This window comes from Molothrus ater, chromosome 7 (assembly GCF_012460135.2).
Source record: "Molothrus ater isolate BHLD 08-10-18 breed brown headed cowbird chromosome 7, BPBGC_Mater_1.1, whole genome shotgun sequence".
Lineage (NCBI taxonomy): Eukaryota > Metazoa > Chordata > Aves > Passeriformes > Icteridae > Molothrus > Molothrus ater.
In genome coordinates, this window is record NC_050484.2 from 2,422,652 (window position 1) to 2,446,872 (window position 24,221).

General features: G+C 53.3%; 3 protein-coding genes across 3 annotated transcripts in view; 2 read left to right on the plus strand and 1 right to left on the minus strand.

Annotated features, from left to right (window-relative positions):
• The window catches only part of MLPH (melanophilin), a 28,442-nt gene extending 11,563 nt beyond the window's left edge, over window positions 1-16,879 (plus strand). Inside the window, 10 exon segments of the mRNA XM_036386784.2 lie at window positions 726-877; window positions 4,568-4,651; window positions 6,383-6,574; window positions 9,830-10,015; window positions 12,215-12,370; window positions 12,478-12,573; window positions 12,752-12,817; window positions 12,964-13,021; window positions 14,525-14,622; window positions 14,921-16,879. Of these exon segments, the coding sequence (XP_036242677.1) occupies window positions 726-877; window positions 4,568-4,651; window positions 6,383-6,574; window positions 9,830-10,015; window positions 12,215-12,370; window positions 12,478-12,573; window positions 12,752-12,817; window positions 12,964-13,021; window positions 14,525-14,622; window positions 14,921-14,947 (1,115 nt within the window). The 3' untranslated portion in view covers window positions 14,948-16,879.
• Window positions 16,880-18,589: 1,710 nt separating this feature from the next.
• On the plus strand, window positions 18,590-20,043 carry PRLH (prolactin releasing hormone). The gene is made up of 3 exons (XM_036387195.1): window positions 18,590-18,658; window positions 19,461-19,656; window positions 19,886-20,043. Exons 2-3 carry the CDS (start codon window positions 19,530-19,532, stop codon window positions 20,041-20,043), a joined length of 285 nt encoding a protein of 94 aa, XP_036243088.1. The 5' UTR covers window positions 18,590-18,658; window positions 19,461-19,529.
• A 1,042-nt stretch (window positions 20,044-21,085) lies between these two features.
• Window positions 21,086-23,773, minus strand: RAB17 (RAB17, member RAS oncogene family). Its single transcript, XM_036386890.1, is given in 7 exon segments — window positions 21,086-21,157; window positions 21,159-21,199; window positions 21,555-21,648; window positions 21,840-21,965; window positions 22,219-22,302; window positions 22,304-22,371; window positions 23,629-23,773. Coding segments are annotated over 7 exon segments (630 nt in total).
• Window positions 23,774-24,221: the final 448 nt, after the last annotated feature.

Sequence of the window (24,221 nt, forward strand, 5' to 3'; positions counted from 1 at the left end):
TCAGGGCATGGAGGGTGCTCCTCATGCCTTGTGTGGGACCCTGCTGTGCTTGGTGCTGTGTGGGCACAGCGTGTGGAGCTGAAGCCTGGCCCAAGGCTTAAACTTGCACCTTAAACTTGGTCTGGCTTGCAGAAGCACCTCCTGCCAAAGGGTAGGAAGTCAGATCTGGGGAAATGCCTCATTATTTACTTCTCTTAAGGATGGGGCCAATGCCCAGGGAGGAACTCAGGGGTGTTGATGCCCTGTGAAGGCTGACCTGGAGCAGAGGCTAGGCAGAGTTAAAGAATAAAGTAGGGATTTATTAGAAGGCCTTAATGGATGCACCTTGGGCAGTGCAAGAGCCCAGCCAGGGCTGCACCCAAGGTGAACCAAAATGGTCACAAAATGGACAACTGGTCACGGGGTCTCTCACTTTTATAAGTTCTGGTCCATTTGCATATTGGAGTTCATTGTCCAATTACAGCTTTAGCCCATGAAGTCCCATCCTTCTTGTTTTTCTCTCTTCAGTCCGTGCTGTTTGTGCTCTTGGGCCTGAGATTTGGATCATTTGTCCTTGGTGCCCAGCTAGAGAAGGAATTGTTTTGTCTCCCTACTCTGTGAAGAGAGCTCAGCATGCCCTAATACGAAGCTCAGAACTGCACACTAGAGCAGCACAGAATGTGAAAAACATAAAAGCCAAAACCTGAGGCACCCCTGTGAATGCCTTGTCCCTCTCTCTCCCCAAGGCACTCCCTGGAACGAGCCGCCCCGGGCGCGGTACTCGGCCGACATGGACACATCTGATGAGGAGCTGAGGGGAGCCCAGCTCCCAGCCCAGCCCAGCAAGCGCAGGAGCAGAGCCTCCTCCCAGGAGAACATCAGCCACTCCTCCAACCAGGTACCAAACAGCCTCTGCTGACACCCAGCCCCTGGCTGCCTCTGAGGTGCAGGGTGGTTCAGGGGAGAAGAGAAGCAGCAGTGGCCAGCTGGGGTGTGCTTTCCCAGTCACAGCGCAGAGAAAACCAGCACTGGTTGGTGCTTCCATGGCCCGTGCTGCCATCACAATAACAAACCTGCCCTTGTTGCTGCTCATTTTCCAGCTTGTCCCTATTAATCTGAGTTACTTGTGGGTTCTTGTGCCTCCAGAAAGGCTTGCTTAAATGGAATGTGCCAGTGCTTAATAAGCAGATGGAGGTCTGGAGATGGATGTTTAATAAGCACCAAGATATTAATGGATGTTTAATAAGCACCTCTTCCTCTGCAGTGTGTTCCTGCCTTGGTAGGAGTGGGTCAGGATGACCTGTCACATACCTCTCCTGAGTGATGGTAATGGGGGCAACAGCCTAAAGAAAGGTGTCAGATAGGATCTAAGCTTGTGTTTTAATTGCCAAGCAAGGACCTGCTGTTCCTGGTGCTCCCTTTGCCAGTGGTGGGCGGTGAGGATGGTAAGGCTGATCTGGTTCCTCAGATCTCATGAGCAGCAAAGTGCAGGGTGGTGTTTGGCTACAGATGCAGGGGCAGAATCACTTTCCAGTCTCACAGCTGGTAATTTGGCATGTCCTGGAGCCCTCTTTGGGCAATCAGTGTGAGATCTGTGACCACAACCATCCCTCAGTGTGACGGTGTTCACAGGGGTCTTAGGATGAGGGAAGAGACGAGGATCTGACTCCATGTTTCAGAAGGCTGATTTGTTATTTTATGATATATATTATATTAAAACTATACTAAAAGAATAGAAGAAAGGATTTCATCAGAAGGCTAGCTAAGAATAGAAAAAGAAGGAATGATAACAAAGGCTTGTTACAGCTGACTGTGACTGGCCATTAATTAGAAACAACTGCATGAGACCAATCACAGATCCACCTGTTGCATTCCACAGCAGCAGATAATCAATGTTTACATTTTGTTCCTGAGGCCTCTCGGCTTCTCAGGAGGAAAAATCCTAAGGAAAGGATTTTTTATAAAAGATGTCTGTGACACCTCAGCACCACACTTCACGTGCCTGGGTAGGCAAAGCTGCTCTTTGCCATTTACTTCTGTGGGCACATGTTTTAATTAGCAAAGGCCTTTCCTTCCTCAGCCAGCAGTAAATGGGAGAACCCTGGACTGGGTGTCCTTAATGAGGCCATGCTGTGTTAGGCATGAAACATGCACCCTGCTTTACAGTGGGCAAATGGGCCCCAATCCCTACCAACGCCTCCCACGACTTCCTCCAGGAGCTGGGAAAGCTCCCACATCCCACATCAGGCTGTGGTTTGTTCCCTCACACCTGGTGGTGAGGAGCCTTGTCACCCTAATGGTTACGAGGCATCTTCTCAGTCCCACTTTACCCCCATTTGCTCTCGTGGCAGCGTTGCTAATTAGCTGAAATAGCTCCCCATCCTCCCTGCCCTTTGTGCTGCTGATGTGTTTACAGCCAGCAACCATCCTCCCAGCCAGCCTGCTCCTCACCCAGCTCTAGCTAAACCAGGGGCTCTTCCCTGTTCCTGTGACTCCAGGAGCTGAAGGTTTAAGAGCAAAACTTTAAAAAAAAGAAAAACTCTATTTTAAAAAGCACTTATGAGACACAAAAAGAAGCCCTGAATTGGTAACTGTGTGGGACTTTGCCTTCAGGTTTTTAAAAGTCAGGTAGCAACAGGACCAAGCCACAAGGAATGGCTCCAATTTACCAAGTTTCTCCCCAGAAGCCATCCTGCTGCACCTCAAGGGAGCTCAGTGGTTCTGCATTCCCAGAGCTTTGGTGCTGTCTGGCTCCTCTTCTTTACAAAAGACTTCTGTTAGAGTAACCTGTCCTCCCTCCTCAGCAGCAAGGGGTAGTTTCCCCTACCTGATGTTGTGAGCTGTGCTTTAAGCTTATTTCCCCTTGAATGTTTCAGTGCAGAGCACCCTTTGCCAGCCTTTGTCACACTGGGAGAAGTGCAGGGTGACCCAGTCCTGCTGGAGATGTGCCCTAATGGGGTGCATCAAAGCCAGCCTTGACAGGGAAGGAGAATGAAGCTTTTTTCAGCTGGTAGATATCCATCAATATCAACAGCAGCCTGTGCTTCAGGCTCTGATCTCTCCCAACCCTTTCCTTATGGAGATGGGGCAGTGGTGACTCCTGGTTTGTCACCATCATCAGAGGCTTCTCATTGTCACTGGGAGCCGTGCAAGACTCAGGCCTCAAACAGGACTGAAAAACCTCTCAGCAATGGGCTGAAGTGCTTCCTGCCAGGGGGTTTAATGCTGCCTGGAGGTGCTTCCACTTCGGGGTGGTAATGACAGCTCTGCTCTCCACAGGGCCAGGTTTTTATATTCATCTTCCCTTAAGCAGATGCAATCATCCCTCGCTGTTGTGAGGGTCTAATTAATCAAAGGCTGGCAAGCACAAAAACTGAGTGAGAGGATGGAAATTGTTACAAAAACAAAGCCCGCCCCTCACATCTCTTTGTTGCCACCTCTGCTTACTGCTTTTGCTGCTTGCTCCCCTTTGAATGGGCAGAAGCCACTCAGAACAGCAGTGATGCACTGGTAATGTCACAAAACAGGCAATATTTATCATCATTTATGTTTTATTTGTCTGGATCAAAGGAAAGAGACTTAGTTTTTTTCAAAGAAAGAAAAACTTAAATTTCTAAAGGGGATTTAAAAAAAAAAGGTTCCTTTAATGTTTACAGTGATCATAGAGATGTTTTGGTTTAAATGGATCTGAAAAATACCTCATTCCAGCCCCCTGCCATGGGCAGAGACACCTTCCTCTGTCCCAGGGTGCTCCAAGTCCTGTCCAGCCTGGCCTTGGACACTTCCAGGGATTCAGAAGCAGCCACAGCTGCTCTGGGCACCCTGTGCCAGGGCCTCACCATCCTCACGGGGAACAATTCCCTCCTAATGTCTAATCCGAATCCACCCTCACCACAAAGGTTTGTCTTGGTTCTTGAGCACAGGAAGTAACTTCTCTTTATTTCCAGGGTTCTGTCTGTCTTTAATTTCTCTGCCCTTCTCCCCATGCCCCATTTTTAGTCAGAAGAGTGAGGGAGAAGAGAGGGGCGAGCATATGGGTAAACCAGTGCACAGAGAAGTCAGAAAATTTCAAAGTGGTGGGGAAAACTTTCAGGTTTTTCTACTCTGATTTTTTTTTTTGGTGGATTCCTCTCCACCACTGTGTTGGCAGGCGTGTGATGGGGTGGTTACAGCTTGAAAAACATGTTAGTAGGAAGTCAAAATGGATGTTTGCTTCAATTTGGGGCAGCATGGGGATGATGGCGAGATGGGTGGCTTTTATTACAGGCTGGTGCTTTCATTGGTGGTGGGGTTATACATTCACTGCATCACAGCTCCAGATGCTTTGCTGGGAATTGCCTTGTGCTGGGGGCTTGGGATTGCTTGGAGTTTTCCAGATCTGAGATTGCTCTGCACCTCCTGGAGCTCCCTGGCATTTTAAAGACATTACTTAAAAGATGTTTTTTTTTTAATGTCCTTTAACTCTGCCCACCGTGGCAGTGTCCTGCTGCTTGCTTTCCTCTGCTGGTTTCCTCACTGTGCTGGCAGTGGTGGCTGGTCTGTTCTCTCCTCCTTTTCCCTCTCCCTGTCTCTCTGCCCTTTCCTGTAGATCCATGAGCTCAACACTCGCATGTCCGCAATCGAGCGCGTGCTGAACCGCTTGGAGGAAAAAATCCTGACGCGCCCTGACGAGGTAACCAGGCAGGAATCCTGCAGGGATGGGCTCTGGGCTCTGCTGCTCCCTTCCCCTGCCCACTGCAGAGGCAGCCAGCACTGCTGGGAGAGACAAAATCATGGAAATATTTAGGTTGGAAGAGAGCTCTGAGATCATGGAGCCCAGCTGTTCCCCTACCACTGCCAAGTCCTTCACTGAATCCTGTCCCCAAGTGCCACAGTGACCTGGGCTGCCTAAGTTCACTCCTGTTTTGGCCTTGGAGGCTGTTCTCCACTTCCAGGTGATGGAGTGTCTTAGGAAACATTGCATGGCAGGACAGAAACAGCAGGAAATTGAGCCCATTTAGACCCTGTGCAAACCAGTGCCTTCCTTGCCCCCTCTGCACAAGGGAAATTTGGTTTCAGGCTGATACTTCATGAAGTGTTAATTTCAGGAGTTTTGTTAGGTGATGTCTGTATCTGCAGAGCTGTGACAGCTCATTTGAAATCATGGGACACTCAAGTGTGCCTGTGAGGAAGGCACCAGGATATTGTGACTGTGAGAGCTGAGTCAAGGAGCATTTCTGCATCTCTTCTGAGCTGCCCTGATCTTACTATGCCATCAAAATTGGAAGAAAGCAGCTAAATTAAGTTAAAGCTGAGCAACAGTGCGGAATCTGTGAATACTTAGACCGCTTAACATTGATTTTTGGGATTCTAATTTTAGACTATGCACTCTTTTCCTTCATGTGAACCCATCACCACTGTGGCAGCTGATGGCTCAGTAGAATGGATGGTGATAATTACAGGCAAAGCCCCCAGGCATGGATGAAACAATGCAATTTCTCCATTTTTTTCTAAAATTCACAGAATGACGTGGCCACAATTTTAGTCATCAGTAATCCTGACTAAGGGAGTAAGAGGTTTTCACAGTGTCAGGTTCCCACACTTCATTCTCACATCCATGGAAAATCAGAGCATAGGCAGTGGGTCCAAACAACTGTGGGACAGGGTGAGGTTAATTACAAAGCAAAACTTTCCAGCAGAAAGATTAGCAGAGCTCTGAAATAGGTTGCCTGGGAAAAAATATTGCCTGCTGCAGATGCTGCTGTTGGAGGCTGTTAAAAAACAGCTCAGACAAAACCCCACCAGGTATGACACAGATAATTGTATTCCCACCTTAATGCAGGGGTCAGCAAGTTCAGGAACTTCTGGAGATCTCTTCCAGTGCCTGGGAGTTTAACAGGATTCGTCTCCAGCTACCATGAATTGCACCTAACAATGGGGGTGGGTGGCAATTTGCCACCTATCCTCCAGGGAAATTTGCTGTGTGGGTTCTCATCCCAAATGAGATTACCCAGAGATTCCAGAAGTTACCTCAGGGAGTGGCAATTCCCATGGCTGCTTCCCTCTCCCTGCTGGGCCTTGTTTCTGGGTTGCTGTGATCTCTGCCCTCAGAGCCACCAGCCATGCCACGGCTCCTAATGCAAATGTGGTGATTTTTGGCCCCAAATCCCTCGTGCACACCTTTTTAAGGCAATTTTCCATGGACAAAACTGAGCAGGTTCTGTGTGTGGGGAAAATGGGAGTGGAGGTTCTTTAGGTCAGGGGTTTGTGTTCCTCAGTGAGGAGCTGGAGCACAGCTCTCTGGGCTCTGCTGTGCCCCTCTGTGGTCCCACTCCTCGAGCTCCTCTGCTTGGTGAGCCTGTCTGGCAGGCCCTGTGTCCACCACAGGAGGTTCTCACACCTTTCCCTTCTTCTGCTCCTCCAGTCTCTGGCCCCAGAGTCCCACACTGACCCTGATGCTGAGGAGGAGGAGTTGAAGAGGAAGCTGGAGGAGTTAGCCAGCAACATCAGCGATAAAGAAGTCTCCTCTGATGAGGAGGATCGTGAAGAGGAGAAGAGAGCAAAGAAACCAGAGATGAGTTCCTCCAGGGAGGCCATGACCAGGGATGTTAGAAAGGTAATCTGTGCCCTACCACCCACATCATTCCAGGCTGCATCCATGGCTCCTCCTGCTCTCAGTGGTTTGTGGTTTTACACCATGAAATTGTGACTCTCCTTCTGTCCCACCTCCACCAGAGCCGTGTCCGTGTCTGCTTTAACAATGTCAAGGGAGAGGGCAGTCCCAGGGTGTTAGATCTTGACATTTATCATTTTAGGCTCTCCCAGTCTCAGCCAAGAGTCAAAAGTAAAGCCTCTGAGAGTTCTTGCAGGCTCCTGCCTGTCATGGAGGGGTACATACCCTCCACCTCTACCTACAGGAGTTGCCCCAGGATCTGGAAGTCACTATGGAGAAGAGCTCTGGGGTGGGAGAAGAGCTCGGTGATGATTTAGTACCAGCAGCCCTTGTCAGGCACCTGCTGCAGCCTGAAATGTCTTTTCCACACCTGTCAGTGCTCCTGAATCCCTAAATCCCTGACCCCACTCTGCTAGATCAGCATCTCTTGTATTTACAGCTCTGTGCTGCCTCCTGTCCCTACTCTGTGGTGGGTGACCCATGGGGACAGGAGGACAGATCACAGCAGTGTGTCCCCAGTTGTGCAGAGGCTCCAAAATAATCCATTAGGGATAAACACATAGTAATTTATGCATCTAAATGCAAATAAATACATCTACATGAAGATATTTCAAATCCTCTCAATTCCCAAGAAATTGTTAAATGAGCATTTTTAAGTGATGGAGGGTCCCCAAGAGTGGATAAGCTTCTGTTCCTGCCTGGCAGGAAAAGGTGGAGCTTGTGCTGACATGGTTTTATAGCTAATGCAGTTCATTTTTGGCAAGCAGATCTTGATTGTTACTTGATTTTGGCTTCCTTACTGAAGGAGGTGAGTTGTTTGGTCTGCAGCAATAGCAATATTAATATACTTGCTAATATTAGCACAGATGGAGAGGTCAGCACTCCCTGTTGGGTCTCTGAGGGCTGCTTTGCTCATCCCCTCCCTCCTATCTTGGCTGTGGAAAGGGGATGTGTGCATTCGCTCCAAAATGGTGGCAAAGGAAGGAAGCAGGCACCACGCTGCCCCTCTCCTCTCCTGCAAAACTTGGGTGCTGTGGTGACTTTCATGGTGCCACGAAGCCTCCCTTTAATGTGCATTTGTTCCTCACCACACAAAACCTTGCTGTGCTCTCCCTGCCACTGGAGCAGCAGAGCTTCCTTACCCACAGCATCCTTTACTGCCTCCTTCTTCCTGATCCTCACCCACACCATCCTTTACTGCCTCCTTTTTTCCTGCTCCTCACCCACACCATCCTTTACTGCCTCCTTTTTCCTGATCCTCACCCACAGCATCCTTTACTGCCTCCTTTTTCCTGAGAGCTGCTTTCAGATGCTTGCTGCAGCCAGACTTGACTTAACTTCTCCCAGACTGAACAATCTGCATCATCTTAATAACCATTTCTAATTAAGTGTAGATAAGTGGTAACTTGTAGATAAGTGGTAACTCACCAAGCCAAGGTTTCTGTGGGAGCTGCTGATCTGCAGCAGGCAGAGGCTCAAACCCTGAACTGTTGGTGTGGTATCAGTGTAAGATTCTGGTTTCTTATTAAATGAAGCCTAGATCCTCCAGATTTGCTACTTTCTGTGCCCCCAAGCTCTGCTATGAAGCAGGGAGGAGTATTGAGATGGAAATGCCTGCAGTAGCTGGACCAGCCTTGGTTAAAGGCTGTCAGCATGGATGATGTTTAACAGCAACTTTCCTTACACTTGCAACACATCCAGGTGTGGATTTTGTGTGATTCTGAGAGATTTTTGATAGGAGGCTCCTCCAGTCAAGAGGAAATCTTCTGACTGGGGGAGCACTGTGATGGAAGCACACGAACCTAATGGAAAATGTGAAAAAACTCTGCTTGTACCATGAAGGCACCATAAAATGATAAAAACCTCATCTGCACTGAGTTAGCTGGTTCTCTGCAGGACAGCTTGCCCGGAAATACATGCAGCTGTAAACACAACCAGCACATATGTCACCCCCATCTCCTTGGTTTCTAGGGAATTATCAGCTGGGAGAGACGTGATGAGTTTCTTGGGGCCATTTTTACCCGTGTTTAGCACCTCATCAAGCCAAGGGCAGCACTTAGGGGCAGTTATTGCCATCAGTGCTCCTTGGGGTGGGAAGAGAGGACATAATTAGCCCCAAGGTCTGCCGGTGTGGCAATACAATCATTTTATGGGGCCAGGCTGTTTTTGTTCTTTTGCCACAAACTCAAGGAGTTGTTTGCATCCCCGCTCAGGCCCGCTGAGGTGTAAAGCAATATGCTGCAATTAGATCTTAACTGCTGCCTAACCCAGTGGCCCTCAGGTGCTTCCAGGGAGAGAAACATCCCTCCATAACCTCTTCTCCAGCCCTTTGGAGGTGACCTCTCTTGTCACAGCCATCCTGCAGAAAGCAGGGGCTGAGATCAAAGCTCTGCTGCTGGAGAGCCCTTCAGGAGCCCCTTAATCACCACTCCTCCCTCTTCCCACAGCTCCTGGAGGTCTGGTGCCCCTCTCCCCCCCTGGCTTGTGCTGGTTTATACACCACATTACCATAACATCGTGAAGAACGCCAATCACTTGTTTTTTTAAAATTTTAAATGTTTAATAGTAATAAAATGGTTATAAAAATAGTGATACAATTAGAGTAATTATAATTTGGACAATTTGAATTAGGACAATATGAGACAATAGAAACAAAGAGTTACAGACGTCCGGGTACCTTTTTCGGGGCAACATAAGCCCAAAAAAGGACCCAGGTTAACAGAGGATTAACCCTTAAAAACAATAACCTGTTGCATATTCATACACTTCATAGATGATGCATAAATTCCATTCAAACAGAGGATTCTGTCTGGGCAGTGCCAACTTCTGCCTCTGAATCCTAACAGCACCTTCAAGGTGGGAAGAAGTTCATTTCTTCTGATAATGGAGCAATAAATTCTCTTTCTCTGAAAGATTCAGGTGTCCTGTGGCTGCTATCTCTGTGCAAGTCCTTTCTCTACAAAAAAAAAAAGTATCCTACATAGCATAGTTTCTATTTTAACACTTTTTTATAACCTAAAACTATATTTAACACACTGTTTAAGAGAATTAATACAGCATAACTTTCTAACACAACACACATAATATTCATTTGGATATTTGCGAAAAGCCAATCCTAAAATACGCATTTTTCACAACATCCATATTTTTTTCCCCCCCTCCTTCCCTCCCTCCCTCCCTGTGCTTTGGCTCTGGCAGAGGTCGTCGGCTCAGGCTTTGAGTGAGATCACAGCCAAAGTGCTGAGAGCCATAAACGCCACGGAGGAGGCGGTGTGGGAGTCGGTGCATGGACACAGCCAGGGCTGGGCCCACCCTGCAGGGCACCTTCCAGGCCTGCCAGGTGGGAGAGAGGTGGCCGAAGTGTACCAGGAGCTGGAGGAAAATGTAAGGCTCCCCAGAGATTTTGGGCAGAGGAGGGGTGGTGTGGTGGTGTTCGCAGGGGTCCCAAGACCAGGGAAGAGAGGAGGATCTGACTCCATGTTTCAGAAGGCTGATTTATTATTTTATCATATATATTATATTAAAACGTGAAATCCTTTCTTCTGTTCTTTTAGTATAAAAAGGCTAGCTAAGAATAGAAAAGGAATGATAACAAAGGCTTGTGACTGACCGAGACAGTCCAACCCAGCTGGGCTGTGATTGGTCATTAATTAAAAACAACCACATGAGACCAATCACAGACCCACCTGTTCCATTCCACAGCAGCAGACAATCACTGTTTACATTTTGTTCCTGAGGCCTCTCAGCTTTTCAGGAGGAAAAAAATCCTAAGGAAAGGATTTTTCATAAAACGTGTCTGTGACAGGGTGGGAACACAAAGGACCCCCCCCCCCCAAATTTCTTGTTAGGGGGTAGGTCAGCACTGAAAAAATGGCCAGCACTGAAAGGATGATCAGCAGAGGGATTAAAAAGTCTGGACTTATGGTACTGCAGCAAAAGAAGGTGCTCTGTCTTGTGACTTTCCCTCCCTTGGTTCCTGTTCCCCACCCTGCTGTAGCACGGCTTTGCTGGATCTCAGCAGTCCCTGCTCCAGCAAAACTCGTGTCCCATTCTCTTCAGCTCCTCCCCAGCACTGTGTGTGTTTCATCAAGGGGTTCATGAGCATCACCCCCCTCTTCACTAAGGCTGCTTGTGCCTGGAGCTGAGGCAGGTGACAAGTTCACAGCCAGAGCCCAATCCCCCTGCAAGGTTTGTGTGAGCCCGGAGCACTGACAGCTTTTTCAGCCACCATAAACCCATAGGAACTGATTCCCTGTGGAAATGTTGTGCATCCACAGTGCCCTGTACCAAGCTCCAATGAAACAGTTCAGAGAAGAGCTGGATCTCCATCTGGGTGGTCGGGTTTTGCTGTAGGGAATGCCCTGCAATGGGGAGCAGGGTTTTAGGACACTAAATTTTTTAGCCACTCTGTGGCTCATCTCTCACTGGGGAAAGCTTATAAGTAAGGCAGCTGCAACACCTGGATGCTTTCTGGCCAAATACAGCATCCCAGGGAAATGCAGGGTTGGATGCATGAAGGTTTTGGGGCTCCCCCTCTCCCAAAAGAGGGGATAGGGCTGGGAAGGATGTGAACTTGGGGCTTGCTGTCAGCTGGGGACAGGGCTGGGTAGACAGTGGCCCTGGGAGATGTGTGTCATGCTGCCACTCCCTCAGGGACCCTGGCTGAGTCACAGCTGGCTGGCCACTCTGTTCCCCCCTGCAAGGCATGCCACCCACCTGGGAGGGCACTGGGAGAGCCTGATGGGCCAACAACAAATCCCTGTGGCTCAGGTTGGGTGGTGCTTGGCTTTAGGATTTGCACTGGGATGGGTGGGACCCCTGGGAGTGTGGTGCTGCAATTTGGGTGGATGGGCTCTGTAGCTCAGTGCTTGCAGTGGAAACTTTGCACAATGCTCAGCCCAGGGAAAGCTGAGAGGGCTGGAGGAGCAGAAATTGCCATGGCAGTGCTGAGATCCTGGGATCAGTCAGCAGAAGAGTGGCCACATCTGATGGGATTGTATACTGATGTGTTAATGCTTCCTGAGCTGCCTGGCTTGGACCTGTGTCCTTGGAGTAACCTGGGAGGAGACAAGTGGCAGTAAAACCAGAGGTTTTATTGGGATAGATCCTTTTAGCCTTCTTCTCTAGGCAGCAAAGGCTGCCCTGCTCTGGCCCTGCTCCCAGCAACAGAGAGACCCTTGAAACAGACTGAACAGGTTTGGAGAGTCAGTTTTTCTCCCCCTCACAGGGCACCGCAGCCTGAGCTGGTTTGCAGCTGGTACCTGCTCTCCCTCTGAGCACACAGCACAAAGTGCTGGCTGCTGCTTCTCCAGCAGGTCACTGAGTTTTGGTCCCTCCTGTGTTCCCACTGAGCCTCTCACCACTTCACACTGTTGGTAATTGCTCTCCAAAAGCCCAGGGAAGGGAGAAAATGAGAAGAAAAGCCGTGTCAGAGCTGACTGGCACTGTCTGTGCTGCAAGGCAAGAAGGCAGTCAAAAAAGAACGGCAGGAGCTGCTGCATCTGGGGCTGCAGCCACAGCAGGAGAGGAGAACTCCAAGAAGGTTAATTCTTCAATGCATTTTTTCCTTTTGCTGTATTCCAGGTGTACCTGGCTGCTGGAAAGACCTACCAGCTTGAGAAGACCCTGCAGGAGCTGGAGGAAGGGGCTCAGCACAGCGGCACCACTGACTCAGAGCTGTCGGAGCTGGAGGACAAAGTGGCCTCAGCAGCTGCCCGGGTGCAGCAGGCAGAGAGTGAGGTGAGGGCCTGACCCTGGCAGATGCTTTGCCCAGCCAGTGGTGGCAAACAAAGCCACTGATGGCTCCTCCAACCACCATCTGTGTGCCTTTTCTCCTCCTCCTAAAGATATCGGATATCGAATCCCGAATTGCGGCCCTGTCTGCTGCAGGGCTGACCGTGAAGTCTGTGGAAAAGGCAAAGAAGGCAAAGTCGAGTGTGCAGGTGAGCATAGAGGCTGGTGGCTGTGATGTACCTGCTCCCCTGAGCTGTAGCTGCTGCCCCTGGGTGCTGGGAAGGGCTGCCTGGCTCACTGAGCCATTCCCAGCTCTCCCTGTGCTGCCTGGTGCTCTGAGGGTCCTCCAGCACCCCCAGAGACACCTCTGCCTTCCTCTGTCCACAGGCTGCCTGTCTCCATTCTCCTGCTCCTGCCAGCAGCAGCCCTGGGGAGTCTCTGGATGACATTAAAGTGAGTGTGTGTCTAATCACAGGCTGTGGCACAGCGTTAAGCCTGGGCACAACCAGGGGGCTGCCATCAGAGAGAGCAGTGGCCTCACTGGAGACCTCTGCCCTCCCCTCCCTTCCCCACAGCAGGCTGCTGCCCTTCTCTTGCAGGCAATGCCCGGGCTGCAGAGGTTCAGGAGGAAGTTCAACAGCCCCCTGGAAATCACCAGTAAGGAGCAGGGCCCTGCCCCTGGGAGATGGGCACAGTGGGGAGCTGGGCTGGGCTTTGGGGATGCTGCTCCCCTCTCTCTCCCCCTCTGCATCCTCCCTCTGCTGTGTGCCTGCAGTGGAGTCCCCTTCCCTGTGCTCATGGGCAGTGATGGCAGAGCAGAGGTCAGGCTGAGATGGCTGAGTCCTCCAAGAACCAGGAATTGTCTGCAGCCACCCCACGGTCCAGGGACACACCTGTGTGCCTTCATCCCCTGGGCTGTTAGGTCTCAAAGCCTCACCTCAGCCCAGCCTCTCTTCTGACAGCAATTTCTCCCTTGCTTGGCCACCTTGGGGAAGGTATCCTTCCCTGGATGGCATGGCCCACCCCTGGAAGTGCTCCAGGCCAGGCTGGATGGGGCTTGGAGCACCCTGGGACAGTGGAAGGTGTCCCTGCCCATGGCAGGGGGTGGAACAAGAGTGGATTTCAGTTCCTTTCAACCCAAACCATTCCATGACTCCGTGAATCTTGGCCCTGCTGCCCACCTGGCTCAGCCACTGCTGGGGGAAAAAGCCCTCCAGGGGCCAGCTCTGGACAAAGAGCAGCTTGGGAGAGCTTCAGAGTAGATGGTGACCTGAAACTTGGCCCAGAAGCTGGTGTGGTGGAGGGACAGTCACTGGAAATGCTTCATTCTGACCAACATCAGCAAGATCCATTAGGAAATGACTTTTCTATTTCTCTCTTATCTCTCCTCACAAGCTTAAAGGCAGAAAAGAGTGGCTCTCCTTCCAGATAATGGAAGATGAAGGGAGGGAAGGGGGGAAGGATCATTTATTGCAGAGGTGGAGCAGCATTTCCCCCATTCACACAGACAACAGTGCTGTTCCCAGTGCTGGTACGTGGAAAGGTCCCTTGTCCTCATCCTCCTCAGGAGTCATCTGCTCTCCTTCCTGCAAAGGGCAGGCAGATAAAGGCAGCCCTGCCAGGAGATAGAGGGATGTGCAATGGGCACAGATGTCACCAGGCAAGCCTAACCCCGTGCCTGGGCTGGGCCAGGGGGGGATTTGTTCTCCTGACTGCCTGCCTGGCAGGGCAGGAACTTGCAAAGCTGGGCCTGAAAAGGTGCAGCTGGTGGCAGGGAAGAGGAGATGAATTGATGGGCTAAGAGAATCTCAAGAGATGAAGAGGAGAGGAGATGAATTAACGGGCCAAGAGAATCTCAAGGCTGGGGCAGGGAGAGCTGAGAGCTTCTCCCAGGCTGGCTTTTTGTTGCAGCACCAGAGCAGAGTGTGGAAGGGCTGACCCAGGCTGGCCCAGCTCACACAGAGCTCTGCAGAGCTGAGCAGCAGCAGCAGCTCTGTCTCCTCCTTACCAAAGCGCTCCCATCCCAGAGAGGGGAGCGCCAGGATACATCCAAACCCGCAGCCAGAGGGGCACCAGTCCATCCCAAGTGACTTGGTGGTGGCTGAAAGCTCTGGTGAGGAGGGTGAGGAGCTGCTGGCCACCTCTCCTGCCTCCCTGCAGGTTTTGACGACTCCTTTGACCGCAATTCCGCGTACCGCGGCTCGCTGACGCAGAGGAACCCCAACGGCAAGAACAGGAGGGTGGAGCGGCTCTTCGCGGTATGGACCAGCCCAGGGCAGGGCTGCTGGCCTGGCCTCCCCTGGGACTGTCCTCTCCCAGGTTCTCCTGGAGCTGATGGAGCCCTCAGCTCCCTCCCTGCTGCCTGGTGAGGGCAGGAACGCCTGGGCACCCCCCCTGAGGTCGGCGATGTCACAGCCCCAGAGAGGATGAACATCTCTGAATTCCCGTGTGGTCTGTGGGGTGGGACAGGGACTCACTCCTAGAAAGGGACAAGGGGATGCTGGCTTGGCTCAGGATGGTGTGGACACTGAGGTTTCTCCTTCTTGTGCCCTGCAGAAGCCTGTGATGACCCACCTGTCCTGAGGAGAGGGGACCTCCCTGCTGCCGCATTCCAGTGAGGATACGAGACCTCAGCAAAGCCAAGCCTCTCACAGCCTTCCCTGCAACTCTTCCTTCTCCTGAGCCCCTCTCTCCCTGAAACCCTGGACAGAAAGGAAGCCAGAGGCCATGGGAGGAGGAGCAAAGCGCTGGGGTGCAGACACGTGGCCAGGGGTTCTCATGGGAGGATGCTGGAATGGGACCTTGGGTTGGGGCAGCTCTTTGGTACTGGGCCAGCCAAGGGCACCAAAGAGGGGCAGAGCAGGAGTGACCTCCTCGGGGGCAGCTGGGTGTCAGTGTGACATCCAGCACAGGGACAGGGCAGGGACACAGCCCTCCCTTGGCAGAAGCTGTCAGTGCCTGTCCCTGCTCTCTCCAGGCTGCTGTGAGCAGGGACAGGAGCTGACAGTGAGTGTGGAATGCCCTTGGGGTACCCCAGGGAGCAGAGGGATCCAGGCATCCCAGTGCTGGGATTCACATCCTGATGCTGGTCCCATTCCCTGCCATGTCCTGTGGAGCTTTGTTTCCCTGCCCTGAGCAGCAAAGCGGGATGAGAGCAGTGCTGGTCCCCTCCCAGTGAGCACTTGCTCTTTGCCCCAAGCCATGCAAACACCCACTGAGGCTTCTGCCACCATGCCTGAGCAGCTGTGGCCATCAGAGGATGGGAGTGAGGTGAGGCTGAGGGAAGCAGTGGCAAGAAAAGTGGGAGGAAAGGCTGGAGAGTTTGTTGGAGGATATTGGTTTGTTTTTCCAGCTCTTGAAGACGTCTCTGCTCCAGGTATCAGCAAGATACAGAGCCCCAGCATGCAGAATGTAGGTGCTCCTCTGCTCCACAGAGGGATCAGCCCCTGCCAAGGTGCACTTGGGTGGATGAGCATGTCCCCTGTCCCTGGTGATGGCATTGTGGAGCCTCTTAGGGCCACCCCATCCTTTGGCAGGGCTGTGATGCCCTTTGGGGGCTGCAGCAGCCCCTGGTGTCAGCCTCCCCCAGCTCGCCCAGGATGTTTGTTTTCCTCCAGTATTCAACTCTGCGCTGATCCCAGTGGATCAGTACCAGCCCCATTCCCATGAGCAGAGCAGCAGGATGAGCAGAGGGTTCCTTTCTCTTGCAGGTCACTTTGGAAGAGGATTTTTTGTTCTGTCCCTGTCCTGTACAGCCCCCACTCTCCTCCCTCCCTCCTTCCCTCCCTCCCCAGTGGGCAAAGTGGGGAGGATCACTCACAGCTGGAGCAGGGACATCAGACCAATGCTGAGTTTCCCCTCCATGGCCACCCAGGCTGGATCATTTTAGGTAATTCCTGAGCATCTGAGCTAAAACCACTTCAATTAGGAGCAGTAGGGTGAGTTCTCATGCAAGTAACACATTTGTTTGGCTTTGCTAACAGTAGAGGCTGCTAACTGCCTGGGAATTGCTCCTGTGGTCACCCCAGAGAGTATTCTAAGTCCATAGTCTGGGCTTCCCAGCTGGAAACAAATCCAGTTTCTTAATTTCAAATTAAATCCTTGTGGCCTGAAGCTCAACAGGGTAAGTGCAAACCTCTGCTGTGGCAGAACCTCCCGGGCACTGCAGCTTCACTGGATCCAGCCTGTGCTGTGCAGGGATGGCAGCTCCTGGGCTGGAAAAAGGGAGCTCCACCAAGACCATCCAAAGGGTTTGCACCCACCCTTGTGGCATCAGGGCTCGGCCTTCACCCCAGCCCATCTCCTGCTTGTCTGGTTCCAGCCATGGCTCCAGTCCTTCCACACCTGACCCTGTGCAGGAATCCCCAACAGGGAACCTCAGCAGAGCCCACCAAGGCATCGTTCAGCAGCCACCCACCTTGTTCTTTGCTGGTTTCCTGACCCGTTTGCCTGTGTAGAGATGATGATAAATGTTCACTAAATCATGCAATAAAGCCAATTCTGTGTCCAGAACCACCCACCCATCTCCCAGTGTCTCTTTTTTCAGCGCACTCCAGCAAAGGCTCCTTTCCCTTCCCATGGAATCCCAGAATGGGTGGGCTTGGAAGGGACCTCAAAATCCATCTCCTCACACCCCCTGCCAAAGCCAGGGATGCCTTCCAGGTTGCTCCAAGCTCTGTCCAGCCTGGCCTTGAACACTTCCAGAGATCCAGGGGCAGTCACAATTTTCTGAGGGCCTCTCCACCCTCACAGGGAAGAATTCCTTCCCGATATCCCATCCATCCCTGTCCTCTGGCAGTGGGAAGCCATTCTCTGTGTCCTATCCCTCCATTCCCTGTCCCAAGTCCCTCTCCAGCTCTCCTGGAGCCCCTGTAGGCACTGGAAGGGCTCTAAGGTCTCCCCAGAGCTTTCTCTGCTCCAGGTGAGCACTCCCAGCTCTCCCAGCCCCGCTCCAGCCCCGCTCAGAGCATCTCCATGGCCTCTTCTGGAGCTGCTCCAGCAGCTCCATCCCTTTCTTTACCCATCCTGTGCACTCCTTGCTTCAAAGCTGGCCAGGTGGAGCAGGCAGGAGCTGGACCAGCAGCACTGAAGCCGAGTGGGGCAGATGGTGCACATCAGGATGGCCACATGAGTGGCCAGACACTGCCACAGGGCCACAGGTGTGATGATGGGGGTCAGTGGTGCCCAGTGATGGAGCCACTGGGTGGGTAAAGGGGATGCCCAGGCTGGTGCTGAGGAGGGGCTGAGCCTGAAATAAAGGCACTGCTCCAACTTGCATGGAAACCCTGAGCCCAGCCTGGCAGCTGAAGCCACAAGAAACACAAGCCCACGGCATCAAGGGATTGCTTTAAAACCTGTATTAAAGCTTTAAACCTGTACTGAATATCAGCAGCAGCCCTGGGGTTGAGAGGCCTGCTGAGCCCGGGGTGGGGATTGTCCTGGCTGGAGCCCAGGCTGGGGCAGGTTCTCCTCTCTCCAGCCTTTTCCCTGCTTTGCTGCACATCTGTGGCGGTGCCCTGTGTCCCAGCTGTCCCCAGCAGGGGCTGTGCTCAGGCAGGGGAGCTGGCACTGCCTGATTTGGAGCTCTGTCCCACATGGGTGAGATGACAGAGCCCTCCCCCTGCCCACACCCTGCTGGTGACAGTGTCTGCACAGTCCTGCCAGCGCAGAGATGTCCCTGTTTTGGGATATCCCATTCTGTCTGCTTGGACACACCCTCACGCTGGCTCCTCCAGTGTCACATCCAGCAGAATAAACACCAGGAATCTTTAAAATCCATTTGAAATGGGAGTGGGGGGCAGGGAAGGTGGGGATTTGGGGAACAAGCCCGTTCCTGCCAGCCCGTGTGCCCCAGCACATCGCCTTCCCCTGAGCTCTGTACCGAGTGTTCTGCTCTCCCTAAAGCAGGGTTTTTGAGGGGGTGGAGGGTTGTGGTACCGGTGCGAATCCTGCGGTGGAGTCACAGCGTTCAGGGCAGCAGCACACACCGACCTCGGCAGGAGAAAACTTCCCCTCGTCCCAAATAACCCCGCGTGGAGGACGGGCATTAACATATCCCCAAACCACCTCCCTCAGCCGGATAAAACGCTGCTCCCTTCTGACTCACCCGCATCCCGGTGCTGATTCGATGAGAGGGGACAGCGGGGAGGGAGGGAGGGGAGATGCCCCGGCTCGGGGCTCGCCTCTGACATCAGCAGGAGCCCGGCCATAAAAGCAGCGAGCGGGGGGACCCCGGCTCACAGCGCCGGCCCAGGCTCAGCGGGACGGAGCGGACGCCCCTGCTCGCCCCGCCCGGTAAGTGCGAGCGGCAGCGACGCTCTCCTCTGCCTGCCGTGATGCTCTCCGTATCGCCCGAGCCTGCTTTGCCTCCCCGTGTGTCTGTCCTCGCGTCTGTCCAGCCGGCTGGTGGGGATGGGGAGGTCCAAAAGTTGGTGGTCGCAGCACACCTGAGCTGCCGGGAGCGCGGGGTGCGTCCTGCTCAGCGCGCTGAGAACTTTTCCTCGCAAAAGTGGCTGGAAATGGAGCGGCCCCGCCGTGTCCTGCCTCGCCCGGCTCCCCTGCCCTGCTCCCTGGTTTGGGCAGCTGCAGAGACCCAGCCCCTCACCCAGCCCGCCCTGCTCAGCGCCTCAGAGCCCCCAAGTGTGGCACAGGGTGTCCCCAGGCTGTCACTTCAGCAGCCGCGGGCAGGGGTGGGTGCCAAGGGGGCAGAGGTGGTCACCATCCATCCATCCATCCATCCATCCATCCATCCATCCATCCATCCATCCATCCATCCATCCATCCATCCATCCATCCATCCGTCCGTCCATCCATCCAAGGCTCTGCAGCCAGCCCTATATTTTGGTGGTGGTCCCCATCCCTTGGGCTCTGGGTTTATTGGGGGTCCCTGAGAAGATCAGGCCTGACTTAAGGCACTAGGCTAGGATCAAAACCTATTTCAATGACCATGAGGTTTGTGCAGCTCATGTTTGGAGGTGGTATTTTCCCCAGAGGTGTCAGCCCCAGCAAACCCCTGGGTTTGTTCCGATGCTGTCCCCAAGCCCTTTGCTGCTGGCCTGGGGACACAGATCCACAGCCAATCCCTTCTCTCCTGCAGTGACATCGGAGCCTTCAGCAGGGCTCAGGAGACTTCACAGCCCGGTCACAGCGGCCCAAAGTGCTGGGGATGAAGCTGGGCATGAAGCTGGGGGTCGCCTGCCTCCTGTGGCTGCTGCTGGTCTGCCTGAGCCTGCCCGCCACGCACGGCAGCGTCCTGGAGCGCTCCATGGAAATCAGGAGTAAGGAGAACACGAGTAAGGGACTCATCCCGCCACCCTCCTCTGCATCCCCCGGCTCAGCTCCATTTGGGGGCTGAGGAGCTGCTGCCACTGTGCAGGAGCTGCTTTGAGAGAGAATTGCAACAGCTTTTATGCTCCTCATCCCCCTTCCCTGCTCCCCTGGTGCTCCCATCCCCTCACCGGTGGGCGCGATGCCCCTTCCCCTCCATCCAGCCCCCTGACGGGCTCTCGGCTTTTCCCGCAGACCCGGACATCGACCCCTCGTGGTACACGGGCCGCGGGATCCGGCCCGTGGGGCGCTTCGGGCGGCGGCGGGCGCTGGGCGGGGGTGGCCGCTCCGGCGGGGCCGTTCAGCGGGGCTGCGCCGCTCCCCGCCCGCCCCGGCTGGAGCTGAGCCCCTGAACCGGGCTGGCAATAAAATCCCTTCTCTCTCAGCCCTGCGTGCCAGCCTCTCTGTTCCAAACCTCGCCCCCGAATCTGCATGGTCACCGTGGGTTGCTGCCTGCCCTGCTGGTGTGACAGCCTTTCCCTCTCGTGTTTATCCCCTCACACCGCAAGAAACACCCCAAAAATAATCACAGAGCCTCCCCTTTCCCAGGGGTATGCCCTGGGCATGCCAGCTCCCAGGGGTGCCCCTGACACCCTCATTTCCATGAGCTGGGGACAGAAACAGCCCCCCAGAAACGCCTGGGGAGGATGTGATGCTGTGTCCACCCCTCTGCCCTGCAGGCAGGGTGAGTGCTGCTGCCTCTGGAGAGAGCACAGGTGGCTTTTTCTCCTCTTCCAGCCAAGGGCAGCTCCCACAGTGTAAAGGGGAGGCCCAGCAAGGCACAGGGCACTGTGACACCACACAGTGACTTTGGCCCCATTGTGGCTCAGTGCCCCCAAGGATGGGCTGTGACCCCTGTAATGGGGTGGGTGGGGTGAGGAGAGCACTGGCTCTGGTCCCTGCCACCCCCAGGCTTCCTGTGGTTCCCCACAGGCTGACATGCAGGGCAGGGGGGGGGAAATACACACCTTTAGGGCAATATTCTCTTTACTTGCAGCCTGGGTGTACAACCACCAGGATCTTTGCTTTGGGAAATTAAACCCTCCCTTCTCAGAGGGAAAGGGAGATGGAGGAGGTGACAGCTGGGGGTGGGGGGATGTCACCAGTCAGGCTTGGTGGCAGTGTTCCTGGCAGGTTGTGCTTTGATCCGGAAATGGGAGATGGGTGGAGGAAACCCCTGTGCTTTATCTCCCGGATAAGGATGGAGCCAAGGGGTTGAAGAGGCCCCTTGTACCAGGCCAGGATGGGCTCTGGGTGGGATTTCAGAGGGAGGGTGGTCAGGCTGAGCTGTCCCTGCAGCTCTGAGCCCTCCTCTGAGCTGTCCCAGAGCTCTGAGCTCTGTCACTGCCCCTATGGAGGTGGGCTCAGCCCTGCTGGGTGCACAGTGTCACATCCTCAGCTCCTGCAGCACCTTGTCCTTGTCCCACTCGCCCTCAGGTCCACGGTGGAGCTCCCATGTGGGGATGGCCCTGGGTGCCTTCTCTTTCTCCCTCCTCAGGAGCTCTTGGACTAGGAGGAAACACAAGGCAAAAAGGGGGCTCTTTTCTCCTGCCAGAGGCTGGGGTGCCATGGCCACCCCGTGTCCCACCCCGGGGCACCATCCTGCAGTTCCTGAACAGCTGAGCTGGGGACAGCATCGCACTCACAGATTGGATACCAATGCAAAATAAAATTGTGGCTCTGGGAGAAAGCCTGAAAACCCTCCCTGACACTGGGATATCTCTGGATGGATCTGTCCATCCTTCTGCCTTAAGGGCTGACTGGCTGGGAGGAACATCTCAGTGACAAGTAGGAGCAATGAAGGGGCTGAGTCTTTCATGGTTCACCTGCCTCTGCTCTCACCTAGAGCCATCCCATAACTCACCTACAGCCATGAAGACATCATTCACCTGGTGGTTGGATTTTGCAGATGTCTCCATGAACAGGAGGCCTTTTGTTTGTGCAAATTCTTCCCCCTCCTGAGAGAAATGAGCAGAGTTATTCCCCTGCCCCCTCTGGGGCTGCTTGTTCAGTTTTATGGTGGATTTCATGTACAGGCACTTCAGAGGTGTCTGAAAACCTCTTAAATGCTTGGACTTCCTTGGAAATTTTCCCTGGATGTATCCCAGTGCTTTCTGTGAGGGGTGATGAGGGAAGCCCAGGCACTCACCTCAGTGGTGACCTCTCTCTCAGCAGCAAGGTCTGTCTTGTTCCCCACCAGAGCAATCACGATTTCATCAGGCAGGAATTTCTTCTCCAGCTCCTCCAGCCACAGCTTTGCTCTGCTGAATGTTTGCTGGAGAGATGGAGACAGAACCACCCAGTGATCAGGTTTTGATTTAATCTCTTTGTCTCACACCAAGCCAGCTGAGTGGCACCAAACCAGTGAGGGTGGGGAGGTTCTGACTGCCCCTCTCAGGGAAACAGGTCACCAGCCCTCAAACACATTGAGGCATAAATCACCCTTGAGGGATAAATCACCCTTGGATGGGATTCATGGCAGCAGGAACCACCCCTGGGTGGTGGCAGGGTCCTGCCAGGGGCCTTACCTTGTTGGCAATGTCATAAACGAGGAGGGCAGCGTGGGCATCCCTGTAGTAGAGGTGACAGACACTCTGGTACTTCTCCTGCCCCTGCCGTGTCCCAGATCTCAAACTTGACAGTGGCCTCGTCCAGCTCCAGGATCTGTGTGAAGAAGGAGCCTGCAGGCAAGATCCAAGGGGTGTGTCCACTTGGAGCAGGAGCAGGGAGCTCAGATCCCCTGCCCTGAGGGTGTTAATGGTGTTCTAACGCACAGAATCCAGGGGGGACTCCTTGTGACCACTGGCACTGGGCTGAGGTGGCCCTTCCTGGCAGCAGATTTGGGTGGATGACCCAGGTTTGATGTTGGGTAATTCTGAGCTTTGCAGAATGCCCCCAGATAGAGACAGCTCCACCTTGCTGGTGGGTCAGAGCTGTGAATGGGAATATCCATGGAAAGGGCTCCCACTGGAGGAGAGCTTCCATCCTTTCCCTCAGGGAGTAGATGGCTGGTCCACGAGCAGAGGGACAAGAGGAGAAGCTCCACTTTGCTCTGCTCCACCAGCTGCAGGTGGGATCACAGCCTCTGTACCTGCTGTGCCTGCTGAAGGCAAAACCCAGGTGCAGCTGGTAAAATGAATATATATAATGTCTAGGTGCTGTAGGAATTGAAACCAGGTGATCTTTAATGCAAACCTTTCTAAGAGACCCTCCTGGGGTGCCTGAATAGCTGGGAAGGCAGCACAGCATGCAAAGAGCACATGGGCTGTACAGTTTACTCATCATCCTGCTGCTCACCTGCCTCTAAACAGCAGCACAAAGCCAGACCTGTGTGATATGGATGTGGCTTTGCTTGTGTGGCCTGGAAAAGCAGAGATGTGAAGGGGGAGTGTAGGTAGCCATGATATTTTCTGAAAAATCCCTTTGCCAGGATTTTTTCTCCTGAGAAGCTGAGAGGCCTCAGGAACAAAATGTACACAGTGATTGTCTGCTGCTGTGGAATGCAACAGGTGGATCTGGGATTGGTCTCATGTGGTTGTTTTTAATTAGTGGCCAATCACAGTGAGCTGGGTTGGACTGTCTGAGAGTCAGGAGCTTTTGTTATCATTCCACTTCATTCCTTGCTAGCCTTCTGATGAAATCCTTTCTTCTATTCTTTCAGTATAGTTTTAGTATATCATTTTCTTTTAATATAATATATATCATAAAATAATAAATCAGCCCTCTGAAACATGGAGTCAAGATTCTCATCTCTCCCCTTGTCCTGGGACCCCTGTGAACACCACCAGAGGGGAGGATCTGGCTTTGGGGCAAATCTGCACCAAAGTGGGTCTGTGCTACTGCAAGATGGAGCAAGCAGCTCTCCTGCATCCCACTCCTCTGCAGGGAAGTGCACCAGGCCTGGTCTCTTGTCCAGAGCCATGGAGCCACTCACTCACATCCCACGGTGGGCAGCAGCTCCCTGAAGTCGTTCTTCACGTATCTGTAGGCCAGGCTGGACTTGCCCACGGACATGCTGCCCAGCAGCACCACCTTGTACATGTGGGAGGGACGGGGCCCCTCTGGTGTCACTGCCTGTGCCATGTCCTGCAAGGAAACCAGCTCTGCTCGAGGGTCACCTGCCAGTGAGTGATCCCAGGATCGGCTGAGCCTCCTGCAGCAGCTCCTGGCTGGCAGCTGGGCAGGTGGGATTAACTCCGAAATACGCTGGAATAAAATCAAAGCCATTAATATAATAAACTGCACATTTAATGCATCAAAGCATCTGCCACTGTCAGCTACGGCCAGAAGGTGGAGATGTTTGGGAAGAAACCTGATGCCAGAAGCCTCCTCGGATGCAGGCAAGGAGATTGGTGCATCTCCTCCAGCAGGGAGGAGCTGGAGGGATTTCCCGGCAGAGGGAAATCCCTTCTGGCTGTGCCTTGCTCTCCAGGACACCTCCTTCCCCGGAGTCCTGCTGAAGAGCTTAGGCTGATGTCCCACATTTATGATCCTGCTTAGGAGTTACATCAGGAGAGCCTCAGGAGCGAGC